Here is a 14,829-nt window from a genome sequence, read left to right as displayed (position 1 = left end):
AGCCTAATAATGGTGGCCTTGGCTTTCTACTCATTATTCCTTGTTAATAAAACAAACATGTATGCTTCCATTTGAAATTGCATAAACAATTTAAAGAAAACTTACTTGGATTGAACGTGATCCAACTCATTCGAATGAGCTCCTTTGCATTCAGGATAAATCACTTGGATAACATGCTGCAAAACATTTGAAAATGATCCTATTTCCCTACCTTGATTTGATTGCCAGGTAATGTGAGTGGCGTTTGCGTGAAAATGCTCCATTATGTAGTTGACAGACATGCTCTATCCAAAACAAAGAAACTAATGACTCATTCTTCAATAGCTTTTTATTACATATCAGATATTTGGTTTATCATCAGACCGTGTGACTATTTGATCACATAGGGCCACAGAAGCACAGAGCCATTATTTTGAAAAGAATGCTGGTGTGCATTCAATGCCTGCATGATATTTCAAATTCACACCAGAAAGACAGTCTGCCTTCACTTAACCCTTAAGGGGAAATATTACTGAAGACAATTCATATTGAATCAACATCAGCCCAAGGTCAATCATGAATGGTAGACAGCATTACAAGTTAAATACAGTATGTTGAGAACATAACATGTACAGCGACACTAATCTTAAAACACACACTCCAAAACTTCCCACATACGTACAGATTGTGCCAAAACAGTTGATGTATTTATAGCTGTAATTTTGCCATAATCAGGAGTCATAGTTTAAAAAAAATATATCCCTTTCTTTACATCACGTGAAAAAAAGTGTACTTTCATAGAAAATTAATATCACAGCTTTAACAAGTACAACCAAGATGAAAGTAGCGTGGCCTTGTTTGGTTAGAGTAGCATAGAGCATGTAGTAACTGGTTATTAAGGCATACGAAGCAAGCCAAGGATCATTCTCAAACCAGTTCAACACTCCACTGCTTCTACGTTTGGATTGATTCTTTCCTCTGCATTACAAAGTCATATGACAAGAGTATACCTTGTTCAATCTTATCCAGTATCCTCAACAGCTATACAAACTACACGTATTCCTGTGCATGCTTGGATTCATCTTGTTTCACACATTAACATTATTTCATTGATTAAATGAACCCAAACATGTATTCTTATAGCACATAGTTAGCATGCTGCTGCTGGCTACAGTACTACTGCAGTAATACTACTACTGTTACTACAGTATTACTACAATAGGTCAACAGCAGTAGTCTTCAAATTAAAAAAAAAAGAATCCTGTTATCAGTTTATATTTGTATCACATACGCAACTTATTCTATTCCAGTGTCTTGCACACAAATCATTTAGCAATAATACATCAGCCTACCTACATACAATGTTCCTCCTAGTTATTATATTAATGACATTATAATGTCATACCATTCATTAGAAAGATTGAAGTGCTTAACAGTTGTATCAAACCCTGGTAACATATCTATAGGCTATTAGTCAACTAGTATGTAAATATAAAATATTTATTGTAAATAATTTATAGATTTCTTTATAGAAGAATACAAAGTGTGTTAAGGCTAAAAGGAAAGAGAGGAGAACATGGGTGCATCCCAAATAGCACCTCATTCCCTTTGTGCACTATACATTGGGAATAGGGTGCCATTTGGGACGTATATCCTAGCCTCTACCCTCTAGGCACTAGGGTAGATCTGAAAGAAAACAGACACGTTTAATCAATATGGTCGTACCTCAGCCTTTCCCTATGACAGACTAGGAAAGTAGAAGTTTGCCGTTTTGCTCACATCTATCCAGTCCTCTCATATCTACACCAGTGCTCTGTGGGCAGGACTGGGGTAAGTGTCATGGGGCTAGGGGTTGACTGTGTCCCAAAACACACCCTATTCTCTATATTTTGCTCTGGTCCAAAGTAGTGACTATTTAGGGAAAAAAGTGCCATTTGGGACATAAAACTTATTCCTGGATGGGGCCTATTTGTCCTGTTTCTCCACTTGTTTCTGGTTAGTGTTAGGGTCCTGTAGCTGGTAGTCCTGCAGAATGGCCACAGCCGTCTGTTTGCCAGTCTTCTTCACCGCAGCTTTGATGCCCAGGTTGTCAATGTTGAAGGCGGTGACGCCCATGTTAATGGCTGAGTTCACAGCATGGTCTGTGGCCTGGCCGGCTGCCACCCCATACCTTATAATTAATCACACACAACCAACTAGTGAGAGGGGGAAGGCTGAGGGGGTGACACAGGGGGGTTGGGCTGAGGGCAATTATAGGGAAAAGAAAGGACAGCAACAACATGCAAGTAGGAATAAAGCCCCCACCCATGCAGAGCATGAATTCAACAGAATTATTCAAGTTGTCTGACTATTCCGTAATCTGTAAATATACAACTGATTATATTGTGGGGCTGGTGATTGCACATATAACACACATAAATGCAATAAGTGCATCAATTCATACGATGATTATGCATTAGGAATAGTTATATTGTTTTCAATGAAGTCAGGAAAAAGAATTGGTTAGTTAGAAACCAGAGAAACCAGAGAAATCAGAGTAAGCTTCATGATGAATTACAGGTGCATAGCCCAGTAGGATAGAAGAGTAGACTGTTTAGAGAGTAGAGGTGAATCTAACAGCTGTACATTCAGACCATCCAGAAACAGAGGCTATGGCCATGCTGCTCGTTACTATGAAGGAGGGTTCATTCAAGAGAAAATACATGTCTTCTTGTCATTAGGTGGGTCTAAGATGTTTTGTAGACCCCTAAATCTGAAAAATAAGTGGAAGAGGGAAATGTACAGTAAGCGCTTGCTTGTTTTTGCTTATAAAACACGAGTGTTTAGCAAAACCTGGTCTAGAAAGCAAAGTAACAGACATACACATCAGAGCTGGGTGGACAGGAGCAAATGGAAACAGTCAAGCAAGTAGTACTACCAATCACACATGGTGAATGAGCCAAGCACAGAACACATTCGGCAGGTAGCCTAGTGGTTAGAATGTTGGGCCAGTAACCAAAAGGTTGCTGGTTCGAATGCCCAACCTGAGAAGGTGAAAAATTCTGTCGATATGTCCTTGAGTAAGGCACTTAACCCTAATTTACTCCAGGGGTGCCGTACTACTATGGCTGACCGTGTAAAAATAACACATTTCACTGCACCTATCCGGTGTGTGACAATACAACATATTTATTTATTTTGACATGACTGCATCTCAAATGGTACCCTATTCCCTATATAGTGCACTACTTTTGACCAGGGCCCATAGGCTCATCGGGTGCCATTTGAGATGCACCCATGTTGATTGAGAAGAGCACAGACAACACACGTTGGTTGAAGTGTACAGAGAAAGACCTACTTATGCTTGACAGTGTTGACGGTTTCTGAGGCAACGGAGACGGTGATGTTCTTTGCTGCTACTTCCAAGCCAGTCCACATGGTAGCGAAGCCTTCAGGTAGAAACACAGGAACCACAACAATGACCACACCTGGTAGAATAGGGGGTACATCATCCATGTGAACCATCCTTAAGGATAAGACAGACCGATACGAACGTCGGCCATGCGTAGCAGGTGGCCGTCCCATCGCCTCTGACCACCAAACATTGGCAGTCATTATCTATTCATTTCTCGTAGATTCTACATTCTACGTTGAATCTCCACCGTTTGTTGACAGCCAGCGGGTGATCTACTGCGCACGGCCAACGTTGGTGTCGTTCTGTCTTGTCCTGTACAATCACTAGCCTAGTGACTATGACAACCACAACAGTGACTATGTGTACCTTGAACTCCACTGGCAGCCACCACCATGGCTCCATCGATGTTGGATCGTCCATCTTTGTCTTTCTTCATGGACTCTGGGACCAACTTGCTTCCATGTTTCTTCACATGGGGAGCCAGCTCCTTACCCACACAACCTGCCACCATACACACACCGTCCACTACAAACAACACACACCCCGTCATAATACAACGTCCACTATTGACACAACAGCACACACAATACACCCATCCACATCCAATCAGACAGTCAACTCCTTCCAACACCTGAAGCAATCAGTCAGACACTCAGCTGCTTCTCACCCAGGAACTGGCTGACGCGGACAGCGCCCCCGGTGGCCTGTTTGGCTACATGCAATCCCTTGGAGACGGAGGGGCTGACATGGGCTGGCTTGTCCTCGGGGGTGATGTGCTCCCGCAGTTTCGAGGCCCCCTTGTGGATGGCTGTGCCAGTGAACTCAGCCCCCTTCACCAGGCCCCAGCTCAGCCACGATGCCCCTGGATGGAAAAAAAACACAGTAGGTGTGAGTGAGTGATACACAGTATACAACTTTAACCCTAACCCCTACAGCCTCGGGTTAGGGTTGTAGGGGTTAGGGCCCTGGGTCTGACCTGTGAGGATGCCACTGGCCACCTTCTCACTCCACTCTGGCAGGTTCTTCTCCTCCTCTCCTGCTGCTGGGTCCTCTTCTTCCTCGAGGGGAGCGAGGGACACCTTCTGGCTCAGGTTGATGCTGTCTGCTGCCTCATTTGGAGCCTGCAGCAGCAGGACTTGTATTAATATGGTGTTTTGCAACAGTGGTTTTATGACACCTGCTGGTGCGTACGTACAGTATTGGCAGAAGAACAAAGTTTGATTAACTCTGCTTCGTTGTCACGGTCCTCTCCGTTTTCTGTAACTTACCGCTGTTACAGGACTGGTTAGCCTAGCTGGAGCCTAGCAGACCCTGCCTCATAGTAACCTCCTGGTAACCTCAAGTGCCTTACCCTAACTCTCCTAGTAACCACCTAGTAACCCCTAATAGTAGCCTCCTGCTACCCTAGGGTGCCTCCTCTCCCTCTATCCCCATCCTGATCACAACGTCTCATTCTCCTCTAAACAAAGACATAGTCACCAGACACATTTCAGATGTCCCCTTGCTTGAGGAAAACAGACAGAGGGGTAATGTTCTAACACCATCATTGCTATTCTCGACAAGACACAACCTCCTAAATGTACATATATTAAATATGTGATCATGAAAAGCCTACTTGCTTATTGGATTCCATTCCAGAAGCAGCTGTCAATGTGACAGGTAGTTTATCAACAACATGCCCTCAGTTAGAGCCTGGCTGAATACTGTTGCTCGGAGACAAAAACCACAGTCTGACTCCATTACTGTAATGACTACGGAGGCTGTGTTGTGTTCTAGCCAGATAAGAGCATTAGCACACATTAATGCACTTCATCTGCCTGTTGTTCTAAATTTCCTAACTGCTGAGGTGTATTCAGGGAGCAAGCAGTGCAGTAGAGCCTTTAGTGTTGTATGCCAAATGGCACCCTATGTCCTACATTAGAGGTCGACCGATTAATCGGAATGGCCGATTTCAAGTTTTCACAACAATCGGAAAATCGGTAATTTTTTTTTACACCTTTATTTAACTTGGCAAGTCAGTTAAGATCACATTATTATTTTCAATGACGGCCTAGAAACGTTCTGCCTCGTTCAGGGGCAGAACGACAGATTTTTACCTTGTCAGCTCGGGGGAACCAATCTTGCAACCTTACAGTTAACTAGTCCAATGCTCTAACCACCTGATTACATTGCACTCCACGAGGAGAGTGCCTGTTACGCGAATGCAGTAAGCCAAGGTAAGTTGCTAGCTAGCATTAAACTTATCTTATAAAAAACAAGCAATCAACGACTGTCGTTGCTCCAATGTGTACTTAACCATAAACATCAATGCCTTTCTTAAAATCAATACACAAGTATATATTTTTAAACCTGCATATTTAGCTAAAAGAAATCCAGGTTAGCAGGTTAATAGTCAAAGGTATATGGTTTAGAGAGAAATAGTCGACGCGTTATAATTCCTGTAATAACTTGAACTTGAAAGGGGTTCCTTCATTATTTTACCGTTCATGTCTTCCATAGAGAAGGTCTTGATCTACTTCAAATAAGGTCTGTGTTTTGTGCTTAAACCGCCTCTGCGTTTTGATATCCATGTAAACCTCACTAGGATAAGGTAACGTTTGTCAACATATTTTCATAAATCCACTCTACATTTTTTTAAATCTTTGCTTATATTTAGCCAATATTGATCAGAGTTACCTTGTCCTATGGATATCTACAGTTATAAAATTGGCAAGGTGGTGTAAGCCTATACGAAACAAAGACCTTATTTTAAGTGAATCTAAAAAATATCCTATGGAATAAATGAATGAAGGAACCACTTTTCAGATTTTGCTAGAAGGTGTCATGGGAATTATGACTCGCACTTTGGTAGTCAATTCTTACCATGCCCATTATTAAAATAGGATTTCCTGCATATAGTAATTACAGTTTTTGTTTTCAACATTCATCACAGGTAACTTAAACTCTATTTTTATTCAAACAGTTGAGAGTATTTGTCTCCTAAGCAGACTCTCCAGTATCATTGTCACTTCAGAGCTGTGTGTGTGTGTTTTACAGATGGCAGAGAAAAGCAGAGCACCAGTGTGGGACTATTACATGGAATTGGCACCAGGGAAAGCAAGGTGTCTTATTTGTGATAAAGATGTAAGCATGGGGTCAGCAACGGCTAAATAAAAAAATACCACCAACCTGTGGAATCACCTGAAGAACACCCATCCAAAAGCCCATATGTATTATATTAAGTTAAAATAAAAGTGTTATAAATATATATATATATATATTTTTTTTTTATATATATTTTTTGTAATAATGACAATTGCAACAATACTGAATGAACACCTTTATTTTAACTTAATATAATACATATTATGGGCTTTTGGATGGGTGTTCTTATATTTTATAAATAAAAAATATATATTTAAAAAAATCGTCCAATAATCGGTATTGTCGTTGAAAAATCATAATCGGTCGACCTCTATCCTACATAGAGCACTACTTGGGACCAGGTTCCATAGAGTTCTGGCCCAAGACCAGCAGGTAGTAGAGCGCCTTACAGCAGCAAGCAGACATTTTCACATCAGAATAGAGCAGCATTTACATCATCAGTAGTTCTGGAATAACACCAGAAATCTCAACCAATCAGTCATTATTGAGGCTAGAGAGAGCAGAATATCTTATGTTAATCTACTACCATACTAAATGGTACACTATTCTGTATGTTGTGCACTATTTTGACCAGGCTCTGGTCAACGGTAGGACACTATGAAGGAAATAGTGTTCCATTTTGGGCCAAATCCCTCATTTTAACCTTACATTCCACTGGGATCATTGGCAGGGATATAAGAAAACAAAGAACAACACTTGGAAACTGTCACTCTTCCTGAATCTGAACTGCTGATTAAGAATGGATGTAGGCAACCCTGTCATTATTTTCATCCAGGGTCCATAACCTTCTGCACAAGGACACGTGTCATGGTATGGTGGTTTGGCATTGCTTTGGTACCTTTAACATCTTTCAATGACTCAAATACTCCTGGAATTGACAAAAACATCTGCCAGAGAGATGCGTTTATTATTCTATTACCAGTCCTCGGGCCATTCAGCCAACCCCTAGACACCTTCATATGGGCCAGTCAGAGAGCAGGACCCTATGGGCCCTGGTCAAATGTAGTGCACTATATAGGGAATAGAGTGACATTTGAGACACAGCCTCAGCAGCTCACCTGCACCCGGAGGTCTGTCATCTGGGACAGCATGTCCTGGAACAGTTGTCTGTCTTCAACAGGCAGTTCAGAGGACAGCACAACGCCCACGTAGGATCCCGCGGCAGACTCCATCATGTCCGGGAACATGAACACCCCTGTGTTACACAGCAGGACAGGGGAGTCAGTGGCCATCAGTGGGTACAGCCAATCACACACCTGGAATACATGAACAGTATAACCCATCAACAGTACAGCCAATCACACAGGACAGTATAGGGAGTTTATATGGAACGACTGTCTGTCTCTCTGCTGTAACACAGATCTCTGAACCTGACCCGATGGCCACTGGGGTTTTCCCACCATGACATCATAGCGAACTCCTGCCTGGGATTAGGGCCACTGAGTCACTAATCACATGATGCAGGACACAGATCATTATCTGGCTGCAGTGCTTCTGATAGCCTATCCCACACACACAGGAGCCCAACCCTATTCTAAACAACACACACACACATATATCTGTATGACAAGAGGGAGTTTATGAGCTGAGGCAGAGCAAACCATTGATGATGAAATTGTGTTAGAGTGCACAACAGATAGAGAGGTCAAGGAAACAGATTCCAAGAACCCTGTGATTTAGTCATACACTGAAATGCTGAATACAATAAGTGCTGACACTATTTTAAGGTCATTGTAAAAGGCAACACATAGACAGTAACTAGAATTCATCACCCCCCCATCCCTCTTACCTGCAGGAAGGCTGGTGGGCGGTTGGGCACTCTCTCTGACTGCTGGCTGGTGAACTTGACCATCCGCAGGTACCCTGGGTAGGAGGGAGCGCTGACCTGGCCGTCAGGTGTGACAAAGAATATCTGTACCCCGTGAGACAGGAAGAAGAGTTCCTCTCCATCCTCCCCCAGGCTCTGAGGAGCAGGGGACATGTGGCTGTAAAACTCCTCTCCTACCAGCGACATCTCTCCAGATTCTGTCCCGTAGGAGATAGTCAGGTGGCCATCAGCCGCCTGGGAGGAGTAGGCTGGGGGCAGATCGACAGGCACCACAGGCTGTCTAGTGGGAGAAAGAGGCAAGGAGGGAGACACAATGCCTCCCACAGCTCCAGCCTGGCAATTAGTCATTAGTAGCTTGGGTGGAGATGGCTGCTCTGGTTTCTCCTTCTCCAGTTTGGGGTAAAGGTAAGAGTTAGATGCTGTCCCGGGGACTCCATTAGAGGCATCTAGAGGTGGTGGGAGCTCAGGGTCTGGGCTGGTCTCTAGGACCGCCAATCGAGTGGTGATGTTGTTCAGAGTCTCCTGCATCTTGTGCTGCATCTGGCGGGCTGACTCCCAGGAGCACCCCACACACTCGTGCCCCTGTGAGGGCACACTGATGGCCCTGAGGAGGTGCTGGCGTCCCTTTGTGTACTGGGCCAGGGCCTGGGCCTTGTGGCCAGCTTCATCCTCGGTCAGGCCTCTGTTGATGCACTCAAATGCCTTCTCATAGCCGTCTTTGATCACCTGCAGCCTGGCTCTGTCAAAGGCATCTTGATTGGCTTCCTCCATGTCTGTCAAGACAACAAGAAAATACATACATTTTGACCTAGCTGGCAAAGGTGCAATGATACTAATTAATTATCAATAGCTAAATTCAAGGAAGCAATAGTTGAGAATCTTAACAACAGTTAACTATTTAGCTAGCTAGCATAGCTCGTTACGATACTTTTGCATAAGGAAGGCTGGCAGGCAAAGGCAAACATTACCATTACTATAACTACCTAGCTAGGTTTGTAACGAAAAAACAGTACTGTGTCTCATGAGATATCAGGCAATAACATCTAGCTCCTCTGCTTGGATAGCAAGCAAGCAAATTAGTTAGTAAGTTGTGTGTACTTTACTCTTGGTGTGTCGCTAGCTATCATGAAAACAAACATAAACTAGAGACATTTTGTCAATCAAAAGCCATCTAATCTGATACATTACCCACTAACGTTAGACGACAAACTCTTGTCTAGTGAATGAGGCGATCAACGTCTGACGTCTGTCTTTTTAGCTGTTGGAGCTGGATTTCAAGCTTTGCTTACAGTAGGCTGTCAGTGTCATGCGCCTCCTTCTTCTTCTGTGGGTTTTATGGCGGACAACAACCCAAAAAGGTGTATTGTCGCCACCAACTGGACATATATATATATATATATATATATATATATAGAAATGTTGGTTTCAAACTGTCCAGTTGGTGGCGACAATACACCTTTTATATATATATATATATATATATGTGTGTATATTGTGTATATGTGTATATTTGTATCCATACGTAATAGTGAAACATAATTTAATCCATCCTATTAAAAAGAGTACATTGCCAAAACAAATGAAAACTCCCACTTCTTCCTCCTTTTAGTTCTCCATATCTCCCTTATCCGGCTCTAGGACTTGAGAGGGTAACTCCTTTACTGAGAAATCTTTCAGCCCCATGAACCGCCGCAATCACTATGATTTCTATCTTCATGGACCTTCTCTCCAACTTGGCAGTGCCATTAATTACCATAACTATAAAAGTCCACCTTCCTAACCTTTAAAAAATGTTGGGCTCCCGTGTAATATGATCATTTCCACAACTTGGACAACTTGGACATCCCTGCTTCTCCTTTCGGGAAACACTTGCTACATGACTAAAACCTTTACAATGATCCGAACTCAATTGGTCTTGGGATAAATGCTCTGACTATGTAGTTAATATACCCTAACTGCACTTGAGTAGGGAGAAACACCAAATCAACAAACAAAATAACAGATAAACTCACTTTTCTTCATTCACCTACGATTCATCGGACGTGCATCAATTACTCCTGGAATATTGTTTTTTATCTCGTCAACATATACTTACAATATGCCAGATATAACCCCCTTGAGATCTGTCCTGTTCCTAAGAGACACACACGACACTTCAAACTTATCAAATCGGGTGAGATGCAACACATATTTCTTCTGTTCCTCAGAAGCACAAAAAATCTAAACAAACCCGCCTCTAGTGATCATCACAACCTTCACTCTTCCCAGCACTCTCTACACCAGTTTGGATATCTCAAATGGATTCCTCAAGATTGGTAATTCGTTCAGCTGTTCCTCATTTACAAACCGTACTCCTACAAGATACGAAGTGACATTCTCTTCTCTGTACTCTACTTTGCTCCCCTTTCCTTTCTTTTGGACAATATTCCAATTCTCCTTGATTCTACCGCTATTAGATTCAGAATTCACTTCATCATCGGCTTCCGCCATTTTCACGTCCAATTTCTCCAGCCACCTCCACACGCTTGCTGTTCTGTTCGTTATGTGCCTCCAACAACCATGTTTGGCTAATCAACAAAATAAATTATGGCGACAGCGAGATCCCCGACCACAAAGAGTTGAACTGGTGGAACAGTTTTGTAATCTTCTCTGTTAACATATTTTCTACGAGAGACAAACAGTTCAAAGTCATCAAGTAAGTCACGATGAGCCAGAAGAGGGCTTGCCTGACAAGGGCTACAGTTCTCCCCCTTTGCCCCAGCCTGAAAAAGTGAAAGCAAAACATAATCTGATAGGGGCATAGCTGCGGGAAGTATGTGTGCCCCCTCCACCCCCCAAAATATTATATTTTAGGGGGGTATTTTGCTCCCCTCTCTGCTAAGGATAATTTTTCTCTGCTCATACATAAGTAATAAAAGCCTAGTGCACTAATTTGGTATTCTACATTTTATTTTACTAGGCAAGTCAGTTAAGAACAAATTCTTATTTTCAATGACGGCCTAGAAACAGTGGGTTAACTGCCTGTTCAGGGGCAGAACAACAGATTTGTACCTTGTCAGCTCGGGGATTTGAACTTTAATTTTGATTTATCAATCTTTCCAGCGGCTATGCATTAATTATTGAGTCATTGTTCGTTTTATACTTAAGACATGAGTGTTGTGTACTACTCTTCAAACTTGACCACATTGAGGTAGGACAGTCAACATGCTCCAGATACGTTGCTGCAGTAGCAAAAGCTATTGAAAAAACAGCTCACCTCGTGATGGCACCCTTCAATCAGCCATCATCCCTCAACCAGCATCGGCCAAATTAGCTGAAATCATCGGATTGACGCAGGTCCTCATCAGAGGAAAAGGAAAGACTGGATATCTATACAGACTCAGCCCATGCCCATGAAGCAGGCCACACTGATGGACCCAGAACTTTTATGAGAAACACATGGCCCCACACACGAAGGCAAACTAAAGACCCTCCAAAAAGGCCTCGCACATCTGGTGGCACCCTCACATAAAAAATATGACTGACTTATTTTATGACGATTATTTATTTTGTGACGAATGCAATGGTTGTGACAGACACAACCCAAAGAAACCATATCAAACACCAATGGGCTCATACGTAATACCTAATGCATGTTTTCAGGATATTAGGATAGACTACACCGACATGGGCCCCGAAAATTTATCTAAAGGCAAACTCTATCTCCTAGTCATAGTAGATAGGTTCTCCAAATGGGTAGAGGCAATACTAACAAAAGGGGAGGATGCTAGGTCAGTCTTTTAAGTGGCTACAAACCAATCTAATACCCAGGTATGGCATCCCAAGACAAATCAAATTTGACAAATGGCTCACATTTAACAAACACCTGAGACAGGTGGAAGAAAGATTTGGCATAACCCACAGATTTGGATCTGTGTACAGGCCCCAATCCCAAAATCTGGTGGAACGTCAAACCAAAAGCTAAGATAGCTTTGGGATAATGACTGGTAGAGTCATGCATGGTCCACCAAGGGAGGGAGGTCATATGCCCGCCCTTGATGTACAACAAATTGTAATGTCTAATTATGTGAAAAAACTGACGGTTCTCTCTGCAGCACTCTCTACCCAGGTTCACAAGGTCCAGGAGGGGGAGCTGCCGGGGGACACGCCACTACTGAAGGTAAAGGTTGGTGACGGGGTGAGGGTTACAGTCCACAAGAGAAAGTGGCTGGAACCCAGGTGGACTGGACCGTACGAAGTGAAGGAGGTTACTTCACACTCAGTCCAGGTCAAAGGTAAATCAGGCACACCTTGACACCGCCTTACACATTGCACCCCAGCCCCAATTCCTTCTAGAACACTGACTGAAGTCAGAGCTGATTTGAGCGGCCTAAATTCGATTCCAAATGAAGACACTCCTTCCTCAGGTGATGCGGCATCAAACTCCGCCTCCCCTGAGAAGGGAACCTCGCCCAGTTAGAGGGAAATTTCTCCCTCTCTGGGTGAGGCTGGGGATATCTGGTCCCTTATTTGTGATATTCCTACTGATATTTGGAGTAACCCTAGGACTTTCACATGGTTAATTGAACAACTATTTCACCCTGCCACATCACATACACCAACCCCTACACATGTCCCTAACTCCTTTCCTGATATCACTCCCTCCAATCACTCCCGTCCCAAACGTAGCACTACACCTACAGACCCACCATCCACCCCACCTTATGTAAAATATTATATTTTAGGGGATTTGGTATTACACCCAGCCATTGACCCCCTCTTCCTTATATAAACACACATCTCATCTCCCTCTCTGCTAAGGACTTTTGCTGTGCACCAATTTTTCTCTGCTCATACATAAGTAATAAAAGCCTAGTGCACTAATTTGGTATTCTACATTTTATTTTACTAGGCAAGTCAGCTTAAGAACAAATTCTTATTTTCAATGACTGCCTACACACTTTAATTTTGATTTATCAATCTTTGATGCATTAATTATTGAGTCATTGTTCGTTTTATACTTAAGACATGAGTGTTGTTAGCTTTACACATAAGACATGACTATGTAGTTGTGCTGTAACATGTTTGAATTTTGTCTCTTGTATAATCAATTCTATACATTAGTTTATACTGGATTATGCATACATTTTCGGTAACTCATTTCATTAGTTAGGTTCCAACACTCTTGTGCCAATAACAGTTATTTTTAAGTCTTGGTTCCAATAGTTTATATACTTTTTTAAGAGACTGTCAAATGGGGAGGCTCTCTGCAAGTGTTTGTATGGCTTACCTATCATATGAGTATCCTTTTCTGATTCAAATAGGATTCCCTTAACATTGCTCTAATTTCCAATAGATTTCAGGTCGAAGTTGCATGAATTTGAAAATGTCTCCATTGGTCAGTCCAAAATTGCTTTTTAATTCTGTCATGGAAGTACTTTTATTTCTTATTACCAAGTAATTTACAGTTACTATGCCTTTCGTTTTCCATGTGGGCCAATTTATCATTGACTTCTGACAGCTACTTTACATCAGCGGCAGGGCTCCAAACAATTTTTTCCCAGTGCCAAGTAAGACAACTGAGATGGTAGTCAAAAAGTAAGCTATTTCATCGAACATATCCAGAGAATGCATGATTGATATTTTAATGTGCAAGAATTATCAGAATTATCATCTTTGTGCATATTGGCCTAGGATATAAACCATTATTGACCATGGACCCGATTCCCGCCCTGAGTTAACCGCGTAAATGTAATTCCCTTTTTAATGCACTTTTCTCACTATGCATATTCTGACCTTGAATTTAAGCATGAGATCGAATAAATGAAGGTGTGGCTGAGGTGTGTCTACAGATATACTGTATTCTGACGTTGACTTTATTCCCTAATAACTCCACCACCTTCACGCGCAAGGAAACCGGGGCGGCAGGGTAGCCTAATGGTTAGAGCGTTGGACTAGTAACCGGAAGTTCAAACCCCCGAGCTGACAAGGTACAAATCTGTCGTTCTGTCCCCGAAAAGGTAGTTATCCCACTGTCATTGAAAATAAGAATTCGTTCTTAACTGACTTGCCTAGTAAAATAAATAAAAAATTAGGTCTTGCCAACCTAGCGGTTACATTTTTTTCTGTTACAGTGCACCCTTCTGTGCACTGTAATGTATAACTTAATTCGAGCTATTGATAAGAGCTAGATAAATGAGGTAGCCCGAAAGGTTACTTGATCGAATTCCCAAGCTGACAAGGTAAAAAATAATTCATTCAGTTAACCCGCAGTTTCCCGGTAGGCCGTAGGCCATCTGGATATGGGAATTGTAAATTACAATATATATTTGACATTATAATCGCTGGAGACAAATCTGAAACATATAAACATTATTTCCCACAGTGAAGTTTATAAAATGCTGTGCCATTATGCAGAACTTAACTTGCAGGGCACTCTCAAATGTGTTTGATACAAACCAACCAGCTAGACTTTTTCAATCTTACATTTTCAACGGGTTGCAGC

General features: G+C 42.2%; 1 protein-coding gene across 12 annotated transcripts; it reads right to left on the bottom strand.

Annotated features, from left to right (window-relative positions):
- Positions 1-313: 313 nt before the first annotated feature.
- LOC139382757 (spartin-like) lies at positions 314-11,095 on the bottom strand. 12 transcript variants are annotated; one of them, XM_071126889.1, is made up of 9 exons: positions 10,793-11,095; positions 8,679-9,118; positions 8,307-8,621; positions 7,576-7,773; positions 4,350-4,494; positions 4,041-4,235; positions 3,740-3,898; positions 3,317-3,407; positions 314-2,149 (listed from the first exon to the last, which is right to left on the bottom strand). In XM_071126889.1, the coding sequence occupies exons 1-9, from the start codon at positions 10,833-10,835 to the stop codon at positions 1,945-1,947; spliced, it is 1,791 nt and encodes a 596-aa protein (XP_070982990.1). In that variant the 5' UTR covers positions 10,836-11,095; the 3' UTR covers positions 314-1,944. The 12 variants fall into 12 exon arrangements, with proteins under 12 accessions (XP_070982990.1, XP_070982982.1, XP_070982984.1 ...); XM_071126881.1 differs by having other exon boundaries at positions 8,307-9,118; positions 10,127-11,095; XM_071126883.1 differs by having other exon boundaries at positions 8,307-9,118; positions 10,358-11,095.
- Positions 11,096-14,829: the final 3,734 nt, after the last annotated feature.

This window comes from Oncorhynchus clarkii, chromosome 24, assembly GCF_045791955.1.
Source record: "Oncorhynchus clarkii lewisi isolate Uvic-CL-2024 chromosome 24, UVic_Ocla_1.0, whole genome shotgun sequence".
Lineage (NCBI taxonomy): Eukaryota > Metazoa > Chordata > Actinopteri > Salmoniformes > Salmonidae > Oncorhynchus > Oncorhynchus clarkii.
Note: the sequence above shows the minus strand (reverse complement) of the source record. Positions and strands in the feature narration are given on the sequence as shown.

Coding starts and splice junctions, on each gene's coding strand:
- LOC139382757 (XM_071126880.1), bottom strand. CDS start 10,835: ATGGCGGAAGCCGATGATGAAGTGAATTCTGAATCTAATAGCG. Junction 3,408..3,739: donor GGCTGCCAGTGGAGTTCAAG/GTACACATAGTC, acceptor TTCTACCTGAAG/GCTTCGCTACCATGTGGACT. Junction 2,150..3,316: donor GTCAACACTGTCAAGCATAA/GTAGGTCTTTCT, acceptor ATTAATTATAAG/GTATGGGGTGGCAGCCGGCC.